Below are 27,667 nucleotides of genomic sequence, written 5' to 3'. Positions count from 1 at the left end.
CATATATGAAAAAGACCTGTGGTGTACTGATTATTTGTGGCTGGGGAGAAGAGCTGTGAATATAATTTGTGTTCAGTCCTTCCAGCAGGAACCCAGGTTAGGGCTCCAGCAGCCAAATCTGAATTCAGCTGGAAACTAGTGCAGAAACTGCCCAGTTTAGGGTCAGATAAACCCAAATCACTGCTGGCAGTGCCTTGTTTACTCTGGCAGTGTGTGTAAATAACAATTATTAGATGGAGCAGGGAATTCCTCCTGTTTGCACACCACAAATGAGAACACCCTGCATCATTACAACCTTCCCTTGTGTAAAACACTGGCTGCCCTTTGTAGATCTGCATTCTTAGTTTGTGATACTAATTGCTGCTCACTAAGAGAGAGGGACCTTGGTGATCTGTTGCAGAATTAACTAAGCTGGAACATCCTTGCTTTGCTCCCAATCTCCAAGGCCTGAGTATAGGACCAAGCACTTGGAGTTGTGTGATAGAGATGTTCTGTAGGGGAAGAAGTCTAAATCCACTCACAAAAAGGCACAAATCAAACCTCAAGTTCTTTAATAAAACACATTCTGTGCACTGGCCAATGGCTTAAGCTATTAAGAAGCCAGGAAATGATGCACAGTTTGTATGTGGGGACTCTGGAGTGCCCAGTGATTCATGCAGGAGCCTTGTTTCTGTCTTCTGATCTCCAGTATTTGTTGTCTTCTGCAGTGTGTCCCTGGGAGCTTGGAGGATCCCAAAACTGTGACACATCACAAGCTGATCCATGCTACATCTGAGAAGGTGCTGACAGACACAAAAACAGTGTTGGAGGAAAATATTCAAGACAGAGGTAAGGTTGTCTGGGTTTTAATCTTGTCAGTCTGGAAGCAGCAGGTTGTGTCTCATTTGGCAAGTTCCAAGCAGCAGCATTTTTAATATCTACTCTCTGCTTTGACATAGGATGCTACCTAAGGTGGCAAAAAAACAAAGAGGAGAAAAAAGACTTTTTTATCCCCCCCAGAGAAAGCACCTGGAGCAGTTTCCTTTTCTTCATTCCTGCTTTTAAGAGTTGAAAAGGAATTAAGAGCGGTCATTCAGTCAATGAGTTAAACTGATTCTTTTATCTCCTTTTAAAGTAATTTTTTAAACCTCCAGGGCAGCATTTACCCTTCAAAGCTATCCAAGGATAGTTCTATGGCTTCAAGAACCACATTAGGGGCTTTCTTGAGGGTGTCCAGTTGAAGCAGGAGGGTGGTTGCTGAGGTCTGAGTGAAGTTTAGACCTCACTGTCCTCTGCAAACAGGTCAAAATCCATTGCACTGTGGTCTCACTGACCACAGTAGAGTTTGTGGGGTGTGTATTTGCTCCTGAGATTTAAATGTGAAACAAAGACCTAAATAAGAGAGCTGGAGTCAGCTTTTACTGGACAGCTCAAGGTAATGGCCTGTTTTGGAGCCAGGGCAGTGTCAGAAAGTGAGAGAAGCAGAACTGAGATATTGTGTGAACCAGAAACTCTGCAGGAGTAGAGTTCCTGCTTCTTCCTGGGAACTGCTGCCATGGTTTCCCTTCCAAGGCAGTGTCACCTGTCACTGACAGGAGCTGGGAAGTGCCATCCTGGGCAAAGGAAGGGACTGTTCCTGCTGGGGGGGGTTGTTCTTTCCAGGCTCCTGTGGAGTGTTAGGTTGCAGTTTGCACAGCCAGGCAGCACGAGCTGTGTATCCCAGCAAGCTGTCAGGTGTCTGACTGCCTCTCCACTCCTTTTCCCCCTGCAGTGTGTGCTCTGCCTTCCCTGCTCCTGCCTGGCAGGGACAGGGATTCCAGTGACAGCTGAGTGCCCCGGGCTGCCTGTGCAGGGCTCCTGTCACGTCTGACCAGCTGCACAGAGGAGGGTTCACAGCCCTCACCAGCTGCTGCTCTTGCCTGTTCTGTGCTGGGCCAGACTGAGAAACTTGTCATGGAAAGCATGTTTTGTTTGCTTTGTACCTGCCCAGTGCAGTGGACTAAAAACTGCCTGTCACCCAGGCCTGGCTGAAGGGCTCAGGGGCTGCCCAGGTTTGGGCTCTGAGCAGTGGCTGCATCTCCTCCCTCAGAATGTCTGTGGCAGTAACTGAGGTGCTACAAAGCATCACATGATCTCTACTAAAAGGTTGCCTTTAAAGGGAGAATATTAGTCTTAAAAGCCCAAAGAGAGCTGGTGCCAGGTGATGTGAGGCTGAAGACTTGTTTGCCCAGGTGGGCTGCCAGGGGTGCTCCCCTGCTGCAGGCTGTGAACCACTCCTGCCATCCACACACCATCCACTGCCATCCACTGCCATCCAACACTCCTGCCATCCCCACACCAGTGTGAGCTTCAACCTGGTGCTGCAAGTCCTTGGAACTGAGTGCTTGGCCCCAGCTTAGACCAAAAACCATCTGTGCTGTCTCTGCTGCTTCCTTCTCAGTGCAAGCACTGACAGTGCTGATTCTTATTATTCTTATTATCATGAGCTGTACTAATTATGTGGAAGACATCTGGAACCTGTAATATCCTCCCTTTAAGGGTGGTGTGTGAGGAGAAGAAACCAGTTACACAAAGTGCAATTAATCCTGGACCCAGTTTTGAATTCTCTGTGCACCAAGGAATCGTGTGACACCATCCAGGTCCTAAAGGGTGAAAAAGGTCTGGTGCTACAGTGGGATTGATACAAAATTCATCTCCAGGAACAATTTGTGAAATATCTCACAGGAACTGTCCTCACATCCTTTCTAATGTGCTGCAGTGTCATTCTCTTTGTAGATGTGTTGCTTTTGATCAAGAAACGTGCACCACCTCCACTCCCCAAGATGGCAGATGTGTCTGCAGAGGAGAAGGTGAGTTTGAAATACTTCTCAGCTTGGCAGTTTTGGTTAACTGCTTTATGGATGGTATGTGGAAGGGTTACTGTGCTGTACTCTGCTTACAGAGGTAAATGCTGCCATTGAATTCTAGGAAAGTTACTTCGTATTTCTTCCAAACCTAGAGAAGGCTGATTTTACATTTTTAACTGTCATTCTGAGAACATTTGCCTTAAAATAAGACATGCAGTTGCACTCTGTGGAAGTGGCATAGATTTGATCTTTGAAAAAATGTCTAATGACTTTATAAATATAGTTCAGCAAGTGCCTTGCTTTGGTGGAAAACCCAAAGAAATGTGTTGACTTGCTGCCTCCTGCCTTCAACCACCCTCTAACCAGGTCTCTAGAGCTGAAGTGTTGACCCCTTTCTGTTTTATTCCATTTTATTGGTGTGTAATTGTTCCTGAGGGTCGGTGATGCCCAGAGTGCTGTTTGTGCACCAGTGTTACTGCAGTTCATGTAAATCACATAAACACTTCAAGCAGTGCCTGGTGCTTAAAATGGTGAATTCCTGGGTGTCTCTTCTTCATCCTTGCACAGCTTTGTTTCTTCTGGGGTGTCTGTGCATCCCTTCCTGCAGGGATTGTGTCTGTCTCTCTCCTCAATATGGTCCTGCTGTGCAGAATGTCACTGTAAGAGCACAAATTATAAGACTTGGGAATATTTATAGTCTGGACCCTGTTATGTTTTGTGCTGGATCAGGAGCATGTGCTGCAGATTCCCTGCATGATCCTGGCAGGCAGTGCAGCTCCCCCAGGGATAAGCAGTGAAGTGTTTCCTGTGCCCAGCGCTGGTGCAGCTCTTGATGTGAGCAGACCCTGGGGAGCAGAATATGGTCCTGGGCACTGAGACCTCTGTAATACATCTCCCTCTTTATGCTGGAGTTTCCCTGCCTGTTCAGATAACAGCAATAGTTGTGAGGACTGAAAGTGGGGCAGCCAACAGGCCCAGTTTAGCTCTGTCACTGCAGAGTGACACCGGCGCTGTTTGCCCGCGGTATTGAAGTTACAGGGCACTGCTTGATGCCTTGGTGGAGAGTCTGAAACTGCTGTATTCTCTGCTCTGTGGATAATGGGTTATGAAACCTGCTCCTGTTCCCTTCCCTGCAGAGGAAGCAGGAGCAGAAGGCTCCTGACAAGGATGCCATTCTCAAAGCCACTGCCAACCTGCCCTCCCGCAACGCCGACCGCACCGTGGCCCACCACAGCATGAGGGATGTAAGTACTGCATTTACCTCCCACTGACACCCCAACAGCCTTTCAGCCTGTGCAACCTTTCCTTTGACACATTTTACCTTTCTCCTTTCTGTATAAGAAAAATTCAGATGTATACAATATATATGAAAATAAATAACTCAAAAGTTTAGACACAGCTTATGCTATTTAGTGATAAAAAACCCACTGCTTCTGAATGATCATAGAGCCATAGAATGATTTCATAATCTTCATGTTTTGATTTTAGGATTTTATTGGTATTTTATGATTTGAAATGTTTTATTCATGGAAAAGGCTCAGAACATATTCAAGATCTAGTAAACATTAAGTTAGAGGGGTTTATTTCTTCAGGCTTAAATAGTTCAGGTGTTTGCAGTGGGGTTTTTTCTCTTCCTTGACCCATGGGGTAGAAATAAAAGGACCTTTCTGCCCAGGAGGTAGCACTTCCCAGGAAAGTCTTCTTGAGAGACTAAACAATGAAAATAAAGCCCTACTAAACCACCTTTCTGAGCAGAGGGCCAGGCTGCTGCTGTGCTGTAACAATAGATACATTAAGATTCAGTGATGTCTTGTCACATCCTGTCTAAATGTTTTGACAGTTTCCTTTCTTGCAGTTCCAGACAGAGCTCCGGAAGATCTTGGTGTCTCTCATAGAAGTTGCACAGAAATTGTTAGCACTGAACCCAGATGCAGTTGAACTATTTAAGAAGGCAAATGGTATGAACATATCTTTGTAGTTCAGTCCTGGGAATTTGTTTGCTTCCAGGGCACAGGAGTGGGCTCAGAGGGAAGTTCAGACCCTGATGTGACAGCAAAGCCGCCACAAACTTTGTGGCAAAAGTTTCACCTTGTAGATTGTACAAAACTTGTGGATTTATAAGGTCCCTTTGGGGTGGATGAGAAGGTCCATTTAAAAATGATCAGTAGGGATGGTAAAGAATAGTTGAAAATGCACAAAGAGGTAGTAAAATGAGGAGAAACTGTGACTCTTGATTCAGCTGGTGGGAAATGCTCATCCTTGAGAGCTGCTACAACAAGATCCAACTTAATTTCTAGAGAAATGATTAATGGATCTTCAGTGAATCTCACATATTTAATTATGTGGAAATCCCCTGGTCATGTGTGAGTTAACTGCCTTTTGTTTGAGATCTTGAACACATCTGGACAAAGTCTTTGTCCTGGAAGAATCTCTCTGAGCCAGACTGAGCTGAGAGCAGCAAATTAAACGATGAGGTGGCAAACTGGGGGCAGGAACAAAAGAAGAGATGGAAGAGAGAATGGGGCTTGAACTTCACACATGCCATTGCATTGACACAGGGGTTTATTTGAGCTTGCAGTCAGTTTGAACATTGTTCTGTTTGTGTGTGTGTAGCCATGCTGGATGAGGATGAGGAGGACAGAGTGGATGAAATAGCTCTGAGACAGCTCACAGAGATGGGCTTCCCAGAGAGCAGAGCTGTCAAGGCCCTCCGGTTAAATCAGTAAGTAAATCACTGCATATGCTTGGGAAAAAAAAAATCTACATTTTTCCTGAAGTTTCCTTATGTGGGTCACCTAAATTTAGGTTGGGAAAAGCACTAACTCAGGGAACAGTGCTGCCTCAGGCAGAGTGCAGGTGGCACAGGGAAGGGGAAGCAGGGCTGGATTGCCCTGGAAGGTCTGTGGGTCAACAAGGCTGTTTCCAGGTATTAAATCACATTTTCTTCTGCTTTAGAAGTCAGATTTCACAGAGGAAAAAGCCACCTTGGTCCATCCACGTTGGTCTTTCAGCTGTAGAAATATGCTTTGTGCTGGTCTTTAGAAACATTCCAAGGATATTGTGAAGTCCAGAGAGCAACTGCAGGAAAATAGGAGGGAATGTAGTACTTCTTGTGCTCTAAGAACAATGAGCTGTACTGCCTTGTTTCTGAGAGGGGTTTGTTAGGCCATTCTTGAAAAATTTTAATGAGAGTCCACAACACATTCCAGTTGCTCTTTTCCAATGTCTCAGGAAGAGTTTCTCCCTGCTGTCCTCCAGCTTTCAGGTTATAACTGAAAAGCTGAACAGGCAAAGGTTTGCCCTTCCATGAATGTGTAATAATTCCTGTTACATGTTCACCTGCCCTTGCTTTTTCCTTCGTCTCCATTGGGAAAAAGATGTGTTTGGGAGCTCTGAGGATCAAGTGACTGTGTCACTGAGGGCTCACAGGTCTCTCCTGGAGTCACAGTGGAGGGATTTCCAAGTGGGGCATTTCCAGCTGCAGTTGTCCCTGTTGAATTTTGCTCTGGCTCAAGGCACATCGTTCATATATAATGTTTTTCACCCTTTTTTCTCTTGTTAATGGCATTCCTTGGTCACTGGATGGTCTGAGGGAGATCTCCTCGAGCACCAGAGTTTTTGCCATCTGAGCTGTGTTTCCATGTGAATTTGGAACATGCTTTGCTGGCAGTTTTGTCGACAGTTGCAAACAGTCAGTGTTTGCCTGCTGTGCAACAAAGCAGATGATGGGGAGAGTAGGGTGACTCCCTCAGAACTGCCTGTTAAACTCTGGGTTGCAGCTGTCCAAGCTGGATGTGGTTCCTCTGTTTTCCTGGCTCCAGAGAAGATTGTGGTGCCCTGAGTGCACAGAGAATTGATGTGCTCCGAGATTGGCTCCAGCACTTTATTTGTGACTTTTCAGGTACTAATTAACCTGCAAGTCAATATCCCAGGGGGATAAGAGCAAAGGCAGAGGTGTGTGGAGCCCTGCTGTACCTCTGGGGAGTTCCTCATCCCGCTGTTCCCCTTTGTTTCCCAGCATGTCGGTGACCCAGGCCATGGAGTGGTTGATAGAACACGCAGACGACCCTTCAGTGGATGCTCCCCTGCCAGGTCAGACTCCTGCAGAAGCCACAGCTGAAGCTGCTGCCTCCTCTGCTGAGGCAGCTGCGGGTCCCAGCTCAGAAGAGGGAGGGGAAGAGGCCAAGGATGAGCTGACGGAAATATTCAAGAAGATCCGGAGGAAAAGAGAGTTTCGTCCGGACCCGCGGGTACGTGCTGTGTGTCCCTCAGGAATGGAAGGGACTGTAGGCACCAAGGAATCCTTATAAATCTTTAGCAAATAAATTAAATGGGACATCTGGGTACACGTGTGTTGTGCTGGCTTGGCAGGATTTCAGTGGAGGTCTTTAGAGAGTGTTTAAATTTAGGAATACTTCCAGTCGTGGAATATTCTGAGTTGGAAGGGTGTTACCTTGGGAATGCAGGATCTAAATGAGAGACACTGTTACTTCTGCACCTGAAAACTGAGAGGACTGAAGTGAGACCCCTGGCACTGCCTCTTTGGCTGCTGTGTAGGGTGGCAGGACAGGAGGAGATCCTTTGTAGAAAAGGCCAGGCTGGATGGGGCTCTGAGCAACCTGGACTAGTGGAAGGTGTCCCTTCCACTTAGTTGGAACTAAATGACCTCTCTAAGATCCCTTCCAACCCAAACCATTCTGGGATTCTATGAAAAGGACAGAAAGGTGTGACTGTATTTAGGGGGCAAGGAAAGGTATCACCAGCAGGTTGGAGTCTTGCAGCAAACTCAGAAGTTGCCCTTTTTTCAGAACACAGGTTTGGCTGCAGTGAGAAAGTGTTGTTCTCACACTGGGAGCTCACCAGGAGGGGCTCTTTGACATCTGGCACTTGAGATTTGGGTTAAAAGCTGCAAATGCATTTGATGACCTGGGTGCAATTTCTCAACATTCTTATCTAAATACATCACACTCACTAACAACATAATAAATCCAGGAGTGAAATTAAATAGGGTGAATAGAACCACAAATGCACATAAACCTTGATCATTCAGATGTGAACAAGAGGAGGCAGGAGAGGAGTTCCTAAACAAGATGTTTGTCCTGTGCCTCTCCTTCCTACCCCAGGTTCACTTGCTCTTTGCCTTGAATTCAGCTTTCAGTGTTGAGGACAAGAACTACCTTCACTCTTAAGATTTAGTTTTCTTCCATACTGAAGACACTTTTGAAGTAGAGTATTTGAAAACTTTGTTGGTGAAATCACTGAGTGGTCCCCAAATGGAAACAATGAGGGGTTTTTACCCCACAAAAACCTCCGGCACAGAAGGTGAAAGGTTGCTCTCATTTCTGCTTTAAATGTTACACTTATTAAGCTGTGCAATTCTTCTCCAGGCTGTCATTGCCCTGATGGAGATGGGATTTGATGAGAAGGAAGTGGTGGATGCACTCAGAGTAAACAACAACCAGCAAAACGCAGCCGTGAGTACAACATTCCCCTTCCCCACTCCTCTAAAAGTCTCTTCAGCTGCTTGTTTTCCTCATGGAATTGGGTGATGTTCTGCTCTATCCTAAAGCCAACTGTTCCTGGAGATTCAAGGAACCTCTTTCCAGTTAGATACACAACTACAATACAGAGGGTTCAGACTTCTCAGAGGAGCTCGGGGTGTGTGAGGTTGGGGCTGATCTGTCCAGCACAGCACATGTGGACTTTCTAAAAGCTTTTGAGATACTCCCTCACCACAGTGTGCAAAAGAGATTGTGCTCTCCTGAGAAAGGAAAAGGTATTCCCTGTAATTAAAAACTGATTAAAGGACAGGAATAAATGATCCAGCAGAGATTCAAGCCATGCAGTTGTGTAAATGACCATTCAGCAGCAATGCTTCCACAGTTTCTGGAATCAAAAAATGTTAAGGTTTTCAAAGATTCATTAGTCCCTCTGCTAGTGGGTGATGTGTTAAGGAAAATTATGTGGACACAGCTGACAGCCAAGGAATCTTCTCCTCCTAAGGATCCAATGCTGGCTACTGTTGGAGAGAGGATACTGGGCTGGGTGGTGCAAGTGAATAGTAAATGGTGTGAAAAGAAATGCACAGCTCAGGCTTTAACTGTGGGAGGGAAAAGTATTTTTAAAATGCCACGTTACCAAAACTTTTATGTTGAGACACTTGGGTTCTAATGAAATCTCTTGTGCCTGGTGATTTCTTTCAGTGTGAGTGGCTGCTGGGAGACAGAAAACCTTCTCCAGAGGACTTAGATAAGGGCATTGACACCAACAGCCCTCTCTTCCAAGCCATCTTAGAAAACCCAGTGGTACAGTTAGGGCTCACCAACCCTAAAACTCTACTAGGTAAGTCCTGCCTGGTTCCTGCTGCACATCCATGTATTTAGCAGCCAATGGAAGTGGAACCTGGATGATGACAGCCCCCTTTGGGGGATTGGGGCAGCTCTGGACCCCTTTCCTCCCTTCCAGCCCTGGTGTTTGTTTGCTTCATCCTGCAGCTCAGCTAAACCCAGACCTTGGGGCTGTCCCAGAAATGATCCTAATTCCCCAGGATTACACTTGCTGAACTCAGAACTTTAATAGCTGCTGGCTGCAATGCTTTTGTGGATTTAGGAGACCTTTTGTGTGCTCCCTTTGGCCACGAGGGGAAAAATCAGGAATGTCTGTCTCGAACTCTGATTATTTCCCAGAAAAAACAAGGCTGGGTCCTGCTGTGCAACTCCCTGTGAGCCAGGCCTGATCACTGAGACAGAAGATAACTTGTGGAAAAGTATCCAAACAAGAAGGCTGAGCTAAGGCTTTGCCTGTCAAAATTGAGATAAAATGTGAAAACACACTTCCCCTCGTTTGGGTTTGAGCTCTGGGGTGAAGTCTGTGTGTTCATGGTCAGAAAGGCTGTGAGCACAACATGTACCCAGCAGAGCCTCCAAGCTGGGAGGAATTGCTCCCTCTGACAACACAGAACAATGACTGGCTCTGTGATGTATATTTAAAGTTTTCCATTTAGTCTTTATCTTCAAAATTTATTTGAGGCAATGCCTTTAAATAAAGGCTGCATGCACAGCTCAATCAAGAGGGCTCTTGAAAATACTGCTTTAAGTGTAATTAGGAGAGTTTGCAAGCCTTTAAATAATTCAAGAGCAGAACCTTCCCACTCCTGATTTCTGAACAAATGGTCTCTTCATTTCCAACCAGGGTTCCACACTGCAGCTTAGAATATAAATAGAAAATGAAATGCCATTATAGGAGCTTGGATGAACATCAGAGAATATATTCCTAGTGATACATCTGCAAATTGCTTATGTCACAGATTTTAATAATGAGCTTTTACATTTAATGGGTTTCTTACAGAGTATTGATAAATCTTTGGTTTTAAGCTTTTGAGTCTGTGTAAAAGAATATAGTTCAAGTGGTGAAAGGTGAGATGTGTGTTTTATTTTGGGCTTTTCTGGAGGCAGTGCTGCATGACCTTGAGCAAGGTATTAATGATGAGCCTTTCAGAGGTGCTGGGCACTTCCAGCTCCCACTAATGGCAGTTGAGCTCTGTGCACTGACACTCCAGGGAAAACTAACACTGACCTTGGTGCCAGACTCAACACTGGCATTTTGGGGACTGTGCAGCTGCTTTTTTTGTCCTGTTCTGTAATGACTGGCTCCAAATGTCCAGGAGTTCAGCTCAGTGTCTGTCAAAAGGCTTAGAAATCATTGCCTGGCCTGTTTTCCTGCCAGATTTGCATCTTGGCTCTTGCAGTGGCTGCCTGATTCCTTCAACATGAGGAGTAGGGTGAAAGCTGGAAAATAATAAACCAGCCAACAAAGCTCATTGTAAAGACAGAAAGAAAAAATGCTCTTAAAAAAATAAAGGTGATCTTTTTGTGCACACCCAGCCTTTCCCCTCCTGTGTCTGGTTGCCTCCTTGACATCCTCTGCTCTCCAGACATCAGGAAGGAGGAATGAGATGCTGCTTCCCTTGTGGCTCCAGGGCCTCTGGAAAAGCTGGAACTCTGAGATTTGGGGGCTTAAAGGGCTACACTTGTGCTGGCTCTGTGTAGCCTTTGGCATTTCTGCTTTTGCTGGCTTAGTTTCCTCTCCAGAGGAGCCTCAGGGCAGCACAGGGAACAGGTGATGGTGCTTTCCATGAACTGTCTCAGTTAAGTACCAGGGAAAAAAAGGGATACTGGTGCAAGAAATCCAGGCTGGGACGTGGAAAAATGTTTGATCAGAGGAGTGGAGCTGCAGGAGAGTGTTCTATAGGAGTGCTGGCAGCAGATGGGCCTTCACAAATGGATGGATTGCATGGCATGTTCCTGCAGACAAATGCCTGGGGACATTTGTTAAGGCTTTAGCTCTTCAACCCCACGGCCTTGAGGTTTTGTGGGATGGACTGTAATCCAGGCTGAGCATTTAATCGCTGTCTGCAGTGAATTTAATGCTGAGAAATGAGGAAAGCACAACCTGGAGCATCATCCCAGACTGTGGAGTCTTTGGAGCACAGGTGGTACAAGGTGCATTCCCACCATTTCTGGGTCGTGCTTGCCCACTGCCTTTGAGCTGTAGCCATTTCTAACTGTCCTGAAACATCCCAAACACTGGAGCTTTGCCAGGACTAACTGTTGCAATTCCCATCTCTTGGCAGCCTTTGAGGATATGCTTGAAAACCCCTTGAACAGCACCCAGTGGATGAACGACCCCGAAACCGGGCCCGTGATGTTACAGATCTCCCGGATCTTCCAGACCCTGAATCGCACGTAGAGGGGGGTCCCAGTGCACTGTGCCACTTCCTCCTGCCCCTCACTCCAGGGAATTTTGGGGAGGGGGCAGCTGGAAGGGGAAGGGAGGTGAGGGGGGAGATCCTGAGGTGGGTCTCTCCCACGAGAGCTTTTGTAGTTACGGCCAACTGGAGTGAGTTGCCTTGTGGATTTTAGTGTTAGTGGAAGAGGTTTGAAGACTTGTTTTTTGTTTTCAGGTATTAGGTTTAAAATAAAGTATATCAGAAAAACAGAACAAACAAAAAAAAACCCACAAATAGGAAAAGGTTTTGTGCAAAAACACTTCAGAATCTGATTGTTGGAAAGAAACATGATCCTGCTTGTTAAAAAGGCCTGTGACAGTAGTTTTCTAGCCAGCTTTGCTAGGACCTGGCTAGTGTTTACAAAAGGTCACTGACCACTGGCATAGGATATTAATCATCTCCATACAGTATTAATTTATGGCTTGATCAAATTGCAAAACTGCTTTTTTTAAAAAAAAAATCGATTTTAGGAAATGTTTTTTTTTTTAAAAGCCCAAAATATTGGGAGAGCAAGCACATTTCTGTCCAAACTTGTTTAATTTAAAACAGAATCATTCAGAGATGGAATTCTAAATAAATAGCATTACTTTTTCCTATTTATTTGCTGCATTAGTGTTGTTGCAGTCCCACAGGGGTTGTACTTGCAGGAGGTTCTCTGTCAGGTACCACAAAGGTGCAGCTTCTCTCTCGCCACAGAATTCACCACACCAAGACTTGAATTCCCACGTGGCTGCAGTTCCTGAGCTCATATCCCTCTTCCATATCCCGTTGCAAGGAGGGATATGTTCACACAGTGGGGGTTTTTTTTATCCATTTTTATGTGCACAGTTTTGGAAAGGGACTTCTGTGGGGTTTTTATTCTGTTTACAAAGAAGCAGCTGATTTGCATGGGGGGGGTTGTTGATCTGTAGAGCAGCAGAACCACGTAGGTTTTTATCTTGTTTAAGGCATTTAAAGCACGCTTGAAATTGTTATCTTTGAGTTAGAAGTGGGGTTTCTTTATGCTTATTTTTACCATGGCCATACCAAGAATGTCAGGCTGGGTCTTCCTTGTTTTGCCAGGAGACTGACTTGAGGTTTGAGAGAGGAATTCTGAGCTTTTAGGAGCAGAACTGTGAATATCCAGGACTGGGATTTTACAACTGGGCTCTGCAGGTGTCACTTTTTAACAGTCTGCTAAAAAAATGGGGTTTATTTCCAACTTAATGAAACAAAGATGGTATTTGCCATCATCCCTGCCATGTCCTGTACTTCACAGCCCCTTAGGAAAGGCAGGATAGGCAAGTCCTGCCTCTCCAAACTGCAGAGTAACCAGGAGGAGACCCTGTGCTTAACCAGCCCAGAGGTGTCCTGTCAATCCTGAGCAAAGTCACCTCTGGAAGTGTGGGAGGGTTTTTCTGTGCAGTTGGGGTTTGCTTGGTTTGTTGTTTGTTTTTTTTTAAACAAAAACTCAACAAGATGCAACCTGAAACCCTACAACAAGTTTTGGCCTGAGCTTGGCATGTGCTCTGTGCTGTTCTGCAGTCGAGGCACTGAAGTTGCCAATTTCTCATCATTAATAAGAAGGGTGGGGAAATCAAAACAGCCTGAGATTTTATCTTGACTTACTATCCCAGGATTTATTATTTGGTTTTTTGTTGCAATTTGTAACTCCTTCTGAAGCTTCGCAGTTGATGACTGCTGAAATATTTACTTCTGCACTTAGAAATTCCAAGCTTTATAGAGATGCTTCTTCTGTTCAAATTGGACAGTAAAACCATTTTTGTGGGCTCTTGCTAAGAATAGACTGACAACATGACATTAAATTATAACCTTCTGTAACTCAAACCAGGAACCAGATCCTGCACCCCAGTGAACTCAGCACAGCTACTCACAAGTAGTTGTGACTGAATGTTGTGGTGTTATGAGAGGTTTTGATTATTTTTGTCCATTTTTTTGCTTATCCCTGAAGCTTTTTTCTTGTAATAATACCAGAAGACTGTTTTACTTGAAGCTCTTAATGTTAGAGCCACACATCCTTCTCTAGCAATCAGGATTCTGGTTAATATTCCTTGTAATGGGTGTTTTTAGAAGGGAAAGTTGGGGAAAACTACCCTGTAGTTTGGGGGGGGGCGTGTTTGGCTTTTGAGTGGACAACGAGATATTCAGACTTAAGGAACAGTCTTGAGGAATATAAAGGCTTGGGAAATGCTGGTTTTGATTTCAGCAGCTGGTTTTGATTTGGTTGGACTGTGGAGTGGCTATGGAGCTTCCAGGGAGAGAAAAGGGATCTGAGTTACCTCCCTTGGTCAGCCAGGACCCCTCAGTGCCACTGAACTGGTTATAAAGTGTGGGCAAAAAGCTTCAGTAAAACAAATTATTCTGATGTAATAGAAGGTGAGATTGCCCAGGTACAGCAGCAGCAGTTACAGACTGTAGGGATAAAGGAATGCTGCACCTTTGGAATGCTTGGAGGCTTGAGAATCCATGGTTATTTCTGGGTTTGGTTGTTCCAGAGCTCCACACTTACACAGCTGAGGTGTTGGAGAGTGTGTTCTTGTTTGGGGTGGCTTTAACAGGGCCCTGCTTGGCTTGTGGGAACTTGAGTTTGCAGTGGCCAGAAGCTGAGAGAGAGCAGAATTTAGGGGGTGTGGTGTTTGCAGCAAGGCACAGGAGTTGGTTTAAAACAACCCAAAACTACCCTTGAGGTTGAAGGAACACGTGAGGAACTGCTCAAGACATCTGTGGGTTGGGGGTGTGAATTAGTCCAGGAGCTGTGTGTCCCCATCACTCCAGGGGGTGGGATTGCTGCTGCTTCACAAACTTGAGCCCATGGTGCTTGTAAAGGCTTTGATTGGCCCAGTTTTTACAAAACCTGCAAAAAAAAGCAGAATATCACCATTCCTGAGCGGGACTGTGTGATCCCCAGGCACAAGGAATGTGTGTGACAAGAGCTTTGCCTGGTGATCAGCTGTCCTATTCCCTGGTCTGTGAGAGACCCCTAAACCCAGGGGATAGTCTTGTTAAATAAACCAGGTGGTTTTGTGAGGAACTCACAGTGAGGGTTTACAGGCTCAGGTCCTGTCCTTGCATATCTGGTGTTCAAGTTCTAACCAGCAGGGACATGTCACAGTTAAGTTTCTCATGACATGGTCTAGGGAATATTTGGAGGCCTGTGAGCTGGAGCAGGGAGGAGATGGGGTGGTAGGTGACTAATTGTGTTTCTTGCAGTATTTCCCCACTGACAGAGACAATCTTGTACCTTTTGCTGTGACAGGACTCTTGCAAGCCAACCAGCTATTTATTGAACTATATCTAACTTATAATTTTGTCATCAGAACACTGATATTTTTAATAGAAATGTACTATATGGAAGTTTGTTCTCAGGGCTTCGTATTTATACTCTTTTTAGGGGGGATGCATTTAAAGGGATGTATTTGGAAAAAAGGCCAGTGGCTACTTCAGCTTGGACCTTGATTGTCCTGACCTGTGAGCCCGAGCTTGTGTAACTCCTGCTAAACCCTCGTCCCTGGTCCAGTCCAAAGAATCTGCCATTCCTTCTCTCCCTGTGAGCAGTGGCATGAGTCTTCCTTTAGGATTGCTGCATCACTCCCTGGCCATGGTCACACAGGGTAACCCGGCTGCTTCCCGGCTCGCTGGTCTTTGCTCCATTTCAAGGACGTTTCTGTTCTCCATGCAGCTGGAAAATTGCCTTGCATGGTTCCTAAAGCAGCCAGCAGTGCATTCCTCCTCTGGGAAGGTGTGAGGTTCCCTCCTGCACAAGCTCCAAGACCTCCAGCTCGTGGCTTTTCTTGGCTCCTCTCAGCCTCTGTCACAGATATGACCCAAACCTTGATCCCCCCCCCATTTCTTTCCTCACTCTCCTGGAACCAAACTTGTCTTTTGGAGATTGATCTTCATATCCAAGCAACACTTTAGTGGTTATTGAAATCCTTTTATTTTTAGTTAGGACTGTTATAATTAATTTTTTTAGGCATTGTGATTCATGGGCTGAGGATCTTTTAATATATTTTGGAAGTTGTTGAAATCAGCATCGCACCAAACGAATGTACAGTGGCACTGTCAGCAAATCTTGCCTGTGGAAGGGACACAGAGGTTACCTGTGATCTCTGCTCCAGGGGCAATTTTCCCAAAGTCTTGTGCACAGGATAATGAGTGTTTCATCCAAAGTAACCGCCCTGTTTTTCTACTTTTAATAATAAATAACATTTTTATTAACTCGCAGAATAGCGGCGCTTCCAGCTGGTATTTCCATCCGACCATAAGTCCCTGAGCTGTGAGGTTTGGGATGCTCCTGTATCCTCCTCTCTGGGACAGTTACTCCTCGGAGGGATTTGTGCTGGCTGGTGTAGGGCAGTGGGTGCAACCCCCACCTCCCTGCAGAGGAAATTATGTCCACGTGAATGTGCTCTCATGGTGGTTGTTCTCACCTCCATCCCGACATCTGGGTGTAGCAAAAGGGGTTTTTTTTCAGGACCTCTTGCCCTAGATTTGAAGATCTTCAATGCAGATCCTGTTTGCAGCATGTGAACTTCAATAAATGTAAATGCATTAAATTCTTACTGAATTTGGGTATAGTTTTATATCGTGCTCTGGGGAGAGGGAGGAAATTGGATCACGTTTTAAGCGAAGCCCCCACAAGCCCAAGTGTCTTTGTTGCAGCAGGTAACAGAGGCCTGGAGAGATTTTTAATTTGCATATTTTTATCATGGCTTAACGAACTGTACACGAATGTGATTTGCTACCCAGCACTTCCCACGAGGCAGCACCAGGAAAATGATATCACAAGGTACTGACTTCACGTTTCTTTTCATGTCACCTGTGTATCCAATAATTAGGTACCACGTAGGATAACTTTGATCTGGCACTGCCAGCAGTGTGTGGCATGCTCAGCTCTTCCTAAGGTGTAACATTACTTTTCTGAAGCTTAACTAGGGCGGATGTCCCTGAGCCTGTGGAATTCAGGATTCATTCTGGCCACGCTCCCGTGGCTCGCTGACCTCTCCCCGAGTGGGAAAACCAGCAGGATTTGCTCCCTCCAGAAACCCTCCAGGCAAAAAAGGCAAGGAATGCTGCTAATTTGTGATCCTTTTAAGCAGTTGCTGTTGTCTGCTGAAAGGTATTCCTGGAAATTAGGGAGGTGTTGGCAGAACCAGACCTGTTCAGGCTGGAATTATTGTGTGTGGAGGTGTCAGACCCATGGCTGGGGCTGGAATGAATCCTGAGGCTTAAACCTGCTCACACATACACACCGAGACACTGATGTTATGTGTGTTGTACATTTATAATATATCATAAAAATAAAGTTTTTTGATTTATTACAAGGTGTTCTGAACCATCATTTGCAGGAGCAGCAAAGGTTTGTGGCTCCACGTCGTTGTTCTGTGTTCCTTGTACCTGCAGGTTGCTGGGACTGTTTCTCAAAAAGTGGGATATTTGGAAAGCTGGTCAGGAAACTTCCACAGAATTTGTGCAGGAAATCCTGGTTCAGGAGCTGGTTTTGCACCTGGAATTTATTTCTCTGTTTTTCAGGAAAAGTTGCATTTGGGGAGATTCATTGCAAGGGCTTTGTGAACCAAGATCTGGTGATCCCCTGGGATGTTCCGATGCCATTGGAGAGGGATTTATCTTGACAGTTGTTGACTGACAAATTGAAGCCCTTTCTTTCCCAACAAGGGAACCCTCATTAAGGAAAACAGCTCCAGCAAGGAGCAGCTGGTGGGATGCAGCAGCTTGCACGTGATGTGATGTAACCAAAATTGCCTTTGGGCTGCTGGAGATCTGGGATTGAGCTGGGAAGAACCTCCGAGCCTTGGCCTTTGTCTGCAGCTGCCTTGGAGGCAACTGATGACGAGTGTAAGTGTGTGAGATTATTTCTCTGAAGCAGACAGGATCTCTAGAGTACATTTGGGGTTTTTTGGGGGTTTGTTTTTTTATTAATCAGCATTCTCCCCCAATGTTTAGGGCAAGGAACCCCCCAGCAGCCTGTTTATGTAGCACAGGTTGCATCAACTGCTGAGGAGCTCAGAGTCATCCCGTGAGAGGTGGGGGATTAGAGTGTGAGACATCCAAACCCTGCTTGCTCAGGGCAGGCTGGTAAATGTGGTGTTAAATGCAGGTATTTGTGGTGTCAGGTGGCCCTAACTGAGATTCCCTGTGATGCACAGATCAGCAGCAGGACAATTCAAAGGTCCAGCTCTCCACTAATTTAAAATTAAAACAAAAAAAAAACCCTTAAAGCAGCTCGGGGTGTATCATTAGATAATGGTACTTCTGAACCTAAACTGGTACAGCAGGTCTGGGCAGAAACCCACACCTTAAAAATTAAAAAGTGCTGCTGTGTGAGTGACAGGATGGGCTGTAATTGGCGTGGGGTTTGTCAGCTCTCTGTGTGAAGGGTGGTTTCAGCACAGGGAGGTGTCACTGGGGTTCTCCAGCAGGGATAAGGAGCGAGGCTGTGGCTGCTCCAGCCCAGGAACCACCTCCAGCAAGGCTGAAATCCTGCCATGAAGGGCGGGGAAGGTGAGTCCAGGTTGCACTTGGCTGTGAAAATCAACTTGGTGTTGGCAGGTGAGACATCCCTGACAATGCCAGCGGTGGGGCAAGAGCCATTCCCAGCCCCTCCAGGGGCAGTTTGCCAAAGAAGTCACACTTTCTCCTTCCCTGTGCTCACTCCTTTCCCATGAATCAATGGTCACAGTCCCACTGCTCCATAAAGAGGAGCAGAATATTGAACAATTACCCATCAGCTCCTCCAACCCTCTGCCTGGGCAGGGTTCCAGCAGTTGCCCAGAGAAACTGTGGCTGCCACATCCCTGGAAGTGTTCATGGGAGCAACTTGGTCTGGTGGAAGGTGTCCCTGCCTGTGGCAGGGGGTGGAATGAGATGAGCTTTAAAGTCCCTCCCAGCCCAAACCATTGTGATTCTGTGGAACAGAAGGAAGCAGCAGATGCTGCCCTTGGGAGTTCCCGGCACGCTCAGGCCAGGCTGCCCTCCCCTCGGTGACAATCCCATTGTTCCCTCTGTGCTTGATCATGCCTTTTTTTTTTAAATAGATTTTGTTCTGAGAGGAATTGGCCAAAGGAAGCAGCAGCTCTGGAAGCCGCTGGGGATGATTTGCTAGAGGGTAATTGGGTTGGGGGCAGAATTAATGGAGAAATTCTTTTGTCTTGATATTCAAAAGCTTTCACTTCAAATGCGGGACTTGCACTTGTGAACTGGATGTTGCTCCAGTGGTTTGTTTGTGGAAAATGGCTGGAGAGTGGGCAGGGCTGTGGTGTTCATGTGTGAGCTTGGCACGAGTGCCAGTGAGCGTGACCTGAGCCCGGCCCTGTGTATCCAGTGTCACCAGGAATCCAGGCACTGGTGGAGCTGGGGGAGGGACATCAGTAACTCGAGATGTGCTGGACCAGGCCACGCTGGACCAAAATAAACCTGGAGAGGTGACCAGCTCTCAGTGCCAGGGCTGTAAATCAGATGCCTGGCTGAGGAGCTGGTGCCTGAATACAAGGCCTGAGCTGAGAGCTGCAGTGCCCGGGGCTCCCGGGGGGGTCACTGGTGGCTCTGGGCTCCAGCAGCACACCCGGGTGCTGGGCTGCAGGTGGGATGCAAACCCTGCACTGTGGGGTCCTGCACCCATCCTGTACCCTGGGATGCAGCAGTGCTGCTTCCCTGCTCTGTCACAGGGAAGAGCTGCAGCTCAAGCAGGTTTCGTTACCAATACCATCAGCAGTTGCATAACGAGCTCTCCCACTCTGGGAAGTGACTGTGTGGAGCTGGGAGCTGGTTCTAGACCAGGGCTTGGGGTGCACAGTGGGAGCAGTGGCTGTGGAGGCTTCACTCCTGCTCCCTGTTGAGGGCTGGCTGAGCCTCTGGGGCTGTGCAGGTGTGTGTGGCTGCTGGTGCACCCTGAGACAGAATTATTCATGGCAGACTGGGAGTGCTTATGCATGATGTGGTTTCTTGGCTTTTATGAGCCGTAGCTCAGGCAGAAACCACATTTGTGTTGCATTGAACCTCTGTTTGTCCTCTGAGGAAGGGCTGCTCCACAGGGAATCCGTGCCTGGGAGTCCCAGACCCGCAGCAGCTCCCACACACCTGGAGTTGGGTTGAATTATTTATTGAGCTCCTCCTGGAGCTGCTGTGCAGGACAACCCTCGGAATAGCAGAGCCCCGGGGCTGAGCTGCCCCTGCTGCCTCCAGCCATGCACCCACCTCAACCCCTTCCTGTTGTGAGGGCCAGAGAGGGTGTTGGGACATCTCTCTGGATTTCTTGGTACATGGAATTAGATTTTTCACTCTATTCCCATGTGCTTGCGTGGTCCCAGCGGGGGTGATCCAGGCACTGTGGGCTGCTGGACCTCCACACCCCACACAGCTCCTCTGTGAGCGTGCAAGAAAAGGGAAGTAGTTCAGAGCCTTTAAAATCATCCTTAAAAGGACCCCAGGCAGCTATTTCCACACTGTTGGATCGGTGCTGCAGCATCCCTGCTCCATCTGTGTTTTCCCTGCACAGGAGCTGGTTGCCAGGCTGCCTGTGATGAATCATGGGGTGCTCTGCCTGGACCCCCCTACTCCCTGTTCCCTCACAGACAGTGCCTTCCTCCCCTGCTCCCACATGGGAACACTCACCAAAAAAAGAAAAAATGCACAATCCTCCCCAAAATCTGCGCTCTGGCCTCCGGTGAACCTTCCCCATCCCTCCTCTCCCATTTGCTGCCAATGCAGGCAGGAGCAGGCAGCAGCCCACTCTTCCTGCCAGCCCCCTCTCCCCCTTGCAGCAGCATCATGCCTGGTGCAGCCCAACCCATAACTGGTCTGAGGTGTTTCCATCCAGGTGTCTGGAAGTGGGAGATTTGGAGGTGCAGCTCAGGCCACCACGGGCTTCCCGGGTGCCGTCACTTCCCAAATTTCCGTGGGTTACCATGGGCTGTATTTATAGTTCGCTGGGCTAAAAATAAAAGCCCCAAGTGTTGGGTTCCCCGAGCCCAGCAGGGATGCCCAGGAGCCCCCAGAAGGTTGTCTGATGGGGAGGTGTTGAGTGATGCCCCTGGAGCTGCTCCCATGGGAATGTTGATAGGAGTTTATTCTTTGGAGATGGTGTAGCTGCTGCACCACTGGCTGACCCAGCGCCGCTCTTGCTCAGCACAGAGCCTCGTGCAGGACTCTCATCCTGCTAAAAATACTTCCTTCTGTCTCCTCGGGCTCAGTCTAAGGGAGGCTGTGAGGGGACAGAGCGGCAGCGCTTCTGGCCGTGGCTGCAGATGGTGGGTGAGGAAGCCCCGCGGGGCCCTGAGCAAACCTGCTGCCAAATCCCTCTGAAAAATGTCTGATGGGAAGCGTTTGTGAGCCGGTCCCAACCCCCTGCGTGTGTGCCCAGCAAACATTCCTCCCTGCTCAGGACTGGTTTCCAAGCAAGGTCCCTTTTCTGCTCCCACGACCACAAGTGCAGGGAGCTGCAGGGCAGGTTCCATAGGGATGATGTGCAGGAGCAGCGTGGCTGAAGACAAGGAGCCCAGCACATCCCCCTCCGAGGTGACTCTCCCCCCCTTCACACCCCTGGTACCAAGGGGAAACCAGTCAAAGTAAGTAATTTTAAACTGTTTTTGTTCATCTGTTTCGGTTTTTTGGAACAGAATCCAAGTCCAAGGGCGGGGGGGGAGCAGGACCTTGTCTGCCCGGGGTGTCCCAGCTTTCAGAGCTGGACGGGCTCCAGCATCTCCTCCCCTCCTGACTCCCTGGATCTCCTGCGAAATAACGCCAAGATCCCGGCGAGACGCTGCCCTGGGCGGGGGGAACGGATCTGCACGTTTTCCGTGCACGAAACCTTCCAGCTCTCCCCAACAAAACCGAACCGGGAATATCTGCTCCCGGCATCGCCCTCCAGCCCCCGGCCCCCTCCTCCGCGTCTCTGATGTCACTCAGAAAGGCTCGTGAGTCACCCGCAGTTGCCGTGGTGATTCCAGCGATGCCGAGGAGCGCAGCGCTGCCCCGCTCCCCCCAGCCCTTCCCGGCGAGCGGAGAGGACCGAGCCCCCCGGCGCTGAGCCCCCGGGACGTGCCATGGGCTCCCATGCCACGGGCTGCTACCAAGAGACCCCCGAGGCTGCGAGGATGCCGACGGCTGCCACCCGTAAGTCAGTGCTGGCAGGGGGTTACGTGTCTGGGGGTCTTTGGGCTGTTGGGGGTTTTACAGCATCCGTGTGTCTCGCCCAGCAGGACAGGCACCCCATGGCCCAGCCCCAGGGATATGGGTGTCCTTTGCATCACCTCCTTCTCCATGTGTTCCTGGCACCCGGGTGTGTTGTCACCCCACTTTCCAGGACTCACTGGGGGGGGGGGTTCAGGCTGCTCTCAGCCTGCTCTGAGAGCTTGGGGAGTGAGGGGAGTCTGGGGCAGAGTGGTGCTGGGAGGGCATCAGCCTTGGCACGTGTGGGGATGGGGGTGGTCCAGCACTGCCCTGGGGACCAGGGCCATACAGCCCCACTCATGTGGGCACCATCCATGCCTGATGGCCCAACTGACCAGCACTGTGCCCACTTCAAGGGTCGGGGGGTCACCCCTGTCACAGCAGGATGGGACCCGTGTTGTGTTTCTCCCCTGGGTGCTGCTCACGGTGCTGTGGCCGCTTTCCTCGCTCACCCCATCCTGCTGTGGGGCCACATCCCACTCACACGGAGCCACTGGTGTGACTCCAGCCTCAGCAGGTGCCAAAGCCTTTGGAATGGATTGGGTGGGGGGGATCTGGTGATGCAGGGACCCCTCTGTGCCAAGCTCTGGAGCAGGGAAGGACATTCCATGTGCCCCTGGGCTTTAGCATCCATGTCTGGAGTTTGGGCACGGGCTGGCAACTGCCCAGCCCTCCCCCCAGGAATCTGTTCCGAGGTCCATCACCCGGAGCTCACTGTCGGTGGATCAGAGATCTGGCATCTCTTGGTTTCCTGCTCAGTGTCTCAGTTTTAGAGTCAAGTCCTTGCTGTCAACAGGACCTGGATGAGCAGGATCGAGGTGTTTGAATTACTCTGACTAATTTGTACGTTAACGTATTTCTCTGGCTACAGGTTTAAGAGTGTTGGAGCATGTGCAGGCTGGCCAGGACTCAGAGGGGTGATGAGTGCAGTGTTTGCCTTGGCACCTCTCCACAGGCAGGGCAGGAGGGGACAGGGCTGCCAGGGGAAGGGCTCAGCTGCAGCACAGAGCTGGTAGCAAGGGAACCAGGAGCTGCATCCCACCAGAAGGGCAGGAGCTAAAAATACTGAATGGGAATGAGTCCAAATGCAGTGGGAAGTCACCGCCCACCCCTGCCAGACCCTGCTGTTGTGGAATTAGAGGAGCTTTAATTTGCTTTTGAGGCAGTTTTTGCTCTTTAGGTGCTCTCTGGGTTGAAGCACATCAAAATAACCCGAAGCAAGAGGCAGTGCTGGTCCCTCAGCCCAGGGCTGAGAGTTTATATTTATGAAGAAGCTCTAAAGTGCAGAAATGTCCTCAGAATATCTCCTGTATCATGAGACCATAATGCAAACCTGCCATAGGACAAGGAAAATGCTGGGTCAGGTACATCCCTCCTGTGTCTGGGAGGGATGAGGTGATTTTCCAGGAGCTGGCAGGCAGCGTTTGCCTTTGTGCATCCCCCAGGAGACCTGGAACGAGGCGGTCCCAGATTTGTTCCCACACGAACACCTCCCCCTGTGTGATGAATGTCAAACATTTCGGTGCAACAACGATGTTGTAACACCCTTTTGGAAAGGGTTGGCTGAGCTGGCTGTGAATTCCCAAAGGTAACACTTAGCAGAGGTTCAGGATGTTGTTTTCGGATATAACCATGTGCTGGCTCATGAGGAGAGGAGAGGAGAGGAGGGCTCTGTGCTGTGTTATCCCTGTGCCAGGGATTTGTGCTGCTCCGCAATCCCAACGGCATCTATTGGGATGATGACACTGAGTATGTTCCATCTTGCCCTGGGCTCCTGCACCTTGCTTAGTCAGGAGCAGGAGACAGATGTTGCATCTTGGAATTCAATTAGATTTTTATTCTTATTCATTTCTTCTGCCTTTTAGTTACTCGTTGCTTTCCCTTAATGTTTAAGTGGGGAAAAAGTTGGAGATAACTCATTCTCTCTTTGCACAGTTAGGGTTGTGGTAAATATAGTTTTACTCTAAGTGGCCTAAGGAGAAAAATGCACTTTAGAAAGAAATCATCTGGGAAAAGCAAACCAACAGTCCCAACAGAAATCGATTTCTCTCTGAGCACCGCCCAAGTGTGACTGCTGAAGAGGGTTTCATGAATGTAAAGATATATGGACAGATAGAAACACCTAATTTGCTCATTAATTAGATCATGACAACACTCAAAACCCTCTCAGTGCTCACCCAGCTCGTCCCTGGGGTCTCCCTGGTTGAGGTTGCTTGAGGAAGGACAAGGCTTGGTGGGAGGAGTCTTCTGGGAAAACCTGCTGGGCTGTAAATGCTATTGACCCGTTATCCTCCTAAACATAGTCCAGGGACTTTAAAAATAAATAATCTCACAGATAAAGATATCTTACAGGCTAAACCCCCTCCTATTATTAATGCAGGCACTTAAAACCCACCGCCAGCTCCTCCAGAGCTGTAATTGTTGGAGATCTCCGCGGGCCCGGAGCATCCCGCTCCTCCCAGCCGGGGAAGGAAGGTCTGGCCCCCAGCAAAGCAGGGAGAGCTGTCACCCCTCCCTCTGCCAGCTCTTCCCCCTGGCAATAACAGAGTCATTAATTAATGTTTGCACAGCACTTTGAAGATAAGTGTTGAACACAAGTACTCCTTTAGATGCGATGGGGGAAGCCCCTCTCTGTAAGCAGCAGAGCTGCCAGTGCTTCCTGCCTGATACACATCAAACACTCCAAGCGAGGGAAAAAGAAATAATTCTGAATAACTTGTTGCACTCATCAGCATAATGGCTGTGTCTCATGCACATTGCCTTTGAAACAGCACGAGTGAAATAGAGTCCTGCAACCTGCCCTTCATTTGTTTTCTTTATTTACATGAAAAATCCTGCTGGTTGCCTGCGGTTCCCCGGTGCACGGGGCCACAGCTCTGCGTGCTCCTGGGGAGCTCCAGGGCTGGAGATAAGGAATTGCTGACAGCGGCATCAGGAGCTGCTCCCGCGGCGCTGGGAACGGCACTGAGGTGACGGTTCCATTGCTAAGAATAATGTCCTGCTCTCTCCTCCTCAGGGTTTGCTCCGTGATGGACTGTCATGGGAAACTATTTTGTACAAGGCAGGAAAAGACATTCTGAGCTGTCGCAGCAGCAGTAGCATGAGGAGGCTGCCAGTCCCCCCCTTGTCCCCCTCATGTGATGGGACCCTGGCTCCTGACAGTCAGGAGATATTTGAAATGTCTTTTGGAGCACATCTCCTTTTCCAGGCAGCCGTGGTACCAGCATTGGCCCCACACTGTGACCTCTGGATGTGCCCAGGCTCTAAGTCGATCCTGACTGGGGATATTAAGTGCTCAGCACGGGGGCAAACGAGGCCCTGCACAACTAAGCACAGGGAAGCAGCTACAGCAGGGTTCAAAATTAGTCCAGGGCTGAAAATAGAGCCCTAAGGAGGGAGCTGCAGGCAGCCAGGGCTCTGGGTGGGCATGAGCTGCTCACTGCTCTGCAGGGACCGTCCCCAGCACTCATGGCCATGGTGGAAATTCTGCAAGGATAAGAGGAAAAAAATATCGATTCATTTGACTGTTTTCTCTCACTGCTGGGAGAGCACAGGCAGGAGTTGTTGGGCAAGACTGAAGGTGAAGAACCTTTTTTCAGGTACCACCTGGACTGCTGAGGAGAAGCTGTGGCTGCCACATCCCTGGAAGTGTCCAAGGCCAGGTTGGACGGGGCTTGGAGCAACCTGGGATAGTGGAAGGTGTCCCTGCCCAGGGCAGGGGGTGGAACTGGGTGATCTTTATGGTCCCTTCCAACCCAAACAATCCTAGGAATGGAAGCTCTTTCTTCCTCTTCTTACCCAGGAACTATCTCCACCCTCTAGGATCCCAGGGCACTGCTGGTTTCTATTTTTTCTATTTTTACAGAAGATACTTTTTTTTTACAGTATCAATTTGGATCTGATGTCCTTGGGATGCCAAGCAACTGATATCATTATTCCACATGAAGTCTCCCAATATTCATAAATGAAACATGGTGGAAGAAACTGAAATCCCAGGAACTTATCCAGTATGGGAGAAAACAAGAACACGGGTTCAGCTTCGCTCCCTGTAATAGGTGTCGTGTTTGAATATGGTGATTTCTCACAGGAATTGCCTCCCAGTAATTAATCTCTGAGCTCTGCTGGAAGACGAGTTGTGCAGAGTGTGTCAGTTCACGTGTACTCCCACTCTGAATGCGTAAGGAATCCAGGAGTCTAATAGGGAAATTATTTCATATAGAAAGGCAATGTATTAACATTTTGCAGAAGAAAAGCCTTGGAGCGTGTTTTGTAGTGGAGTACAGAGAGAAACAAGTGGCACACAAATTACAGCTGAATTTGCTGCTACTGAACACGGAAGAGTCATTTGTTTTCTCAGGGAAAAAGCAAACATGCTCAGCAATCCACTGGTGACCCTCCCACTTTAAGTGCAGGCTTTTTATCTGCAGGACAAGTTTGAGGACGCTGGTGTGGGATGATGCCGAGTTCTTGACAAACCACTTCGTCATCACCTGCAAAGTTTCCCCAAAACATCAATTTCAGCTTCCACTCAAGGACACGCAAATGCCCTCACGACCAGAGTTTCAGGGAGTTACTGCAGAGGAAGAGGCGGCAGCACATCCCACACCAGGCTGGAAGAGGTGCAGAAAGGAGAGGAAGGGGGAGGACAAGAGGCAATTCCAAGGTCAGGATCCCACGTGCAGCCCGGGAAAAAAGTGTGTTCTCACCACCAGACTCCCCCCTGTGCTTTTTCTCCACAACGTTTGTTTCCTTGAGCCAAACGTTTCCATTTTTTGTTTTATTCTGAGAGTTTCAGGGATCCAGGTTAACACTGACTTGGTTTCACAGGGGTAGTCTGCCACCTTCGTAGAACGTATTTTGTTTCTGATGAGCGTAACAACTGAATCCATTATTTATCTCAAGGAAAAATATGTCAGAGGAAGAAGTAGGTCAGATTTCTCATGGTCGCACCTTCACCCTCGATACAGGTCACCTGCTCTACAAGTCCAAGGGCTGTTCTGTTCCTGCAGTGGATCTAATGCCCAGTCCACCACGAAAATGAAAACATTCTTCTCAAATATAAGGGGATTTGGATTGGGCCTTAATGCTTAATCTAAAAACAAGAGCAGCTTGTTCTAGTGATAACGCCGCGAAACGACAGCCTCTAACAACCGTGCTGAAAACCAACCCCTTGGAACGGAGATTATAAAACAACCAGCAACTTGTTTGCAAAGACACTTTAATTGCACACAATCCTTTAATGTGGAGGAGTGATAGAGGCTGGAATAACCTTTGAACGCCAGGTTGTATTTCCTGGTGACACAGAGTGCCCTCCCCTTGCACTTTGAGAAGACACGGGGAAATAAACGTGGAATCTTAAGACAGACCCAAATGAATCTTTAATGATTTTGAAATATTTATGTAATCTACCAGTTACATGCAAAAAAAATTAAAATTATGAGAATCATAACAAAATTATGTAGAATAAGGTCAGTCTGCTATGCTGTTGTGCAGCTAAACTTATAATCATGGTTTCAGTAGATAGATATGAAGATAATTCGTCTCTCGGGCACAGGCACTAAAGGCTCAGAGCCCTGTTCAATCATGCAGCTTCACTTTTGCGATGAGCCCTGGAACTCACTTGTCAAGTGAGTTAATCTGCAGGATCCGGTTTTGGTCACGAGCCTGGTGAGCAGTGGTGCCCAAAACTATGTGCAGTTTAGGGCACCACAATACAAGAAAGATCTAAAGCTATTAAACTGTGTCCAAAGGAGGGACATGAGGATGGTGGAGGGGCTGGAGGCGAAGCCGTGTGAGGAGTGGCTGAGGTCACTGGGTCTGTTCAACCCGCAGAAGGGGAGATTTATCTCTGTCTACAACTTCCTCA

The 27,667-nt window shown here is 48.1% G+C and overlaps 2 protein-coding genes across 3 annotated transcripts in view; both read left to right on the top strand.

Moving 5' to 3' along the window:
• The first annotated feature begins 607 nt into the window (after positions 1 to 607).
• Positions 608 to 15,582, top strand: UBAC1 (UBA domain containing 1). The gene is given in 10 exon segments (XM_018074284.2): positions 608 to 655; positions 657 to 828; positions 2,755 to 2,828; positions 3,962 to 4,069; positions 4,666 to 4,783; positions 5,439 to 5,547; positions 6,844 to 7,075; positions 8,213 to 8,299; positions 9,029 to 9,167; positions 11,458 to 15,582. Coding segments are annotated over 10 exon segments (1,203 nt in total). The 3' UTR covers positions 11,574 to 15,582.
• A 6,087-nt stretch (positions 15,583 to 21,669) lies between these two features.
• CAMSAP1 (calmodulin regulated spectrin associated protein 1) overlaps positions 21,670 to 27,667 on the top strand; it is a 34,843-nt gene continuing 28,845 nt past the window's right edge. The window contains exon 1 of one of the 2 annotated variants that reach the window (XM_029960480.1): positions 21,670 to 21,744. In XM_029960480.1, coding sequence (XP_029816340.1) covers positions 21,685 to 21,744 — 60 coding nt within the window. In that variant the 5' untranslated portion in view covers positions 21,670 to 21,684. The remainder of the gene's footprint in view (positions 21,745 to 27,667) is intronic. The other variant, XM_029960481.1, reaches the window with a different exon arrangement.

This window comes from Manacus vitellinus, unplaced genomic scaffold, assembly GCF_001715985.3.
Source record: "Manacus vitellinus isolate BGI_N305 unplaced genomic scaffold, ASM171598v3 scaffold_27_pilon, whole genome shotgun sequence".
In the NCBI taxonomy this organism is placed as follows: domain Eukaryota; kingdom Metazoa; phylum Chordata; class Aves; order Passeriformes; family Pipridae; genus Manacus; species Manacus vitellinus.
This window is presented reverse-complemented; position numbering and strand designations above follow the sequence as displayed.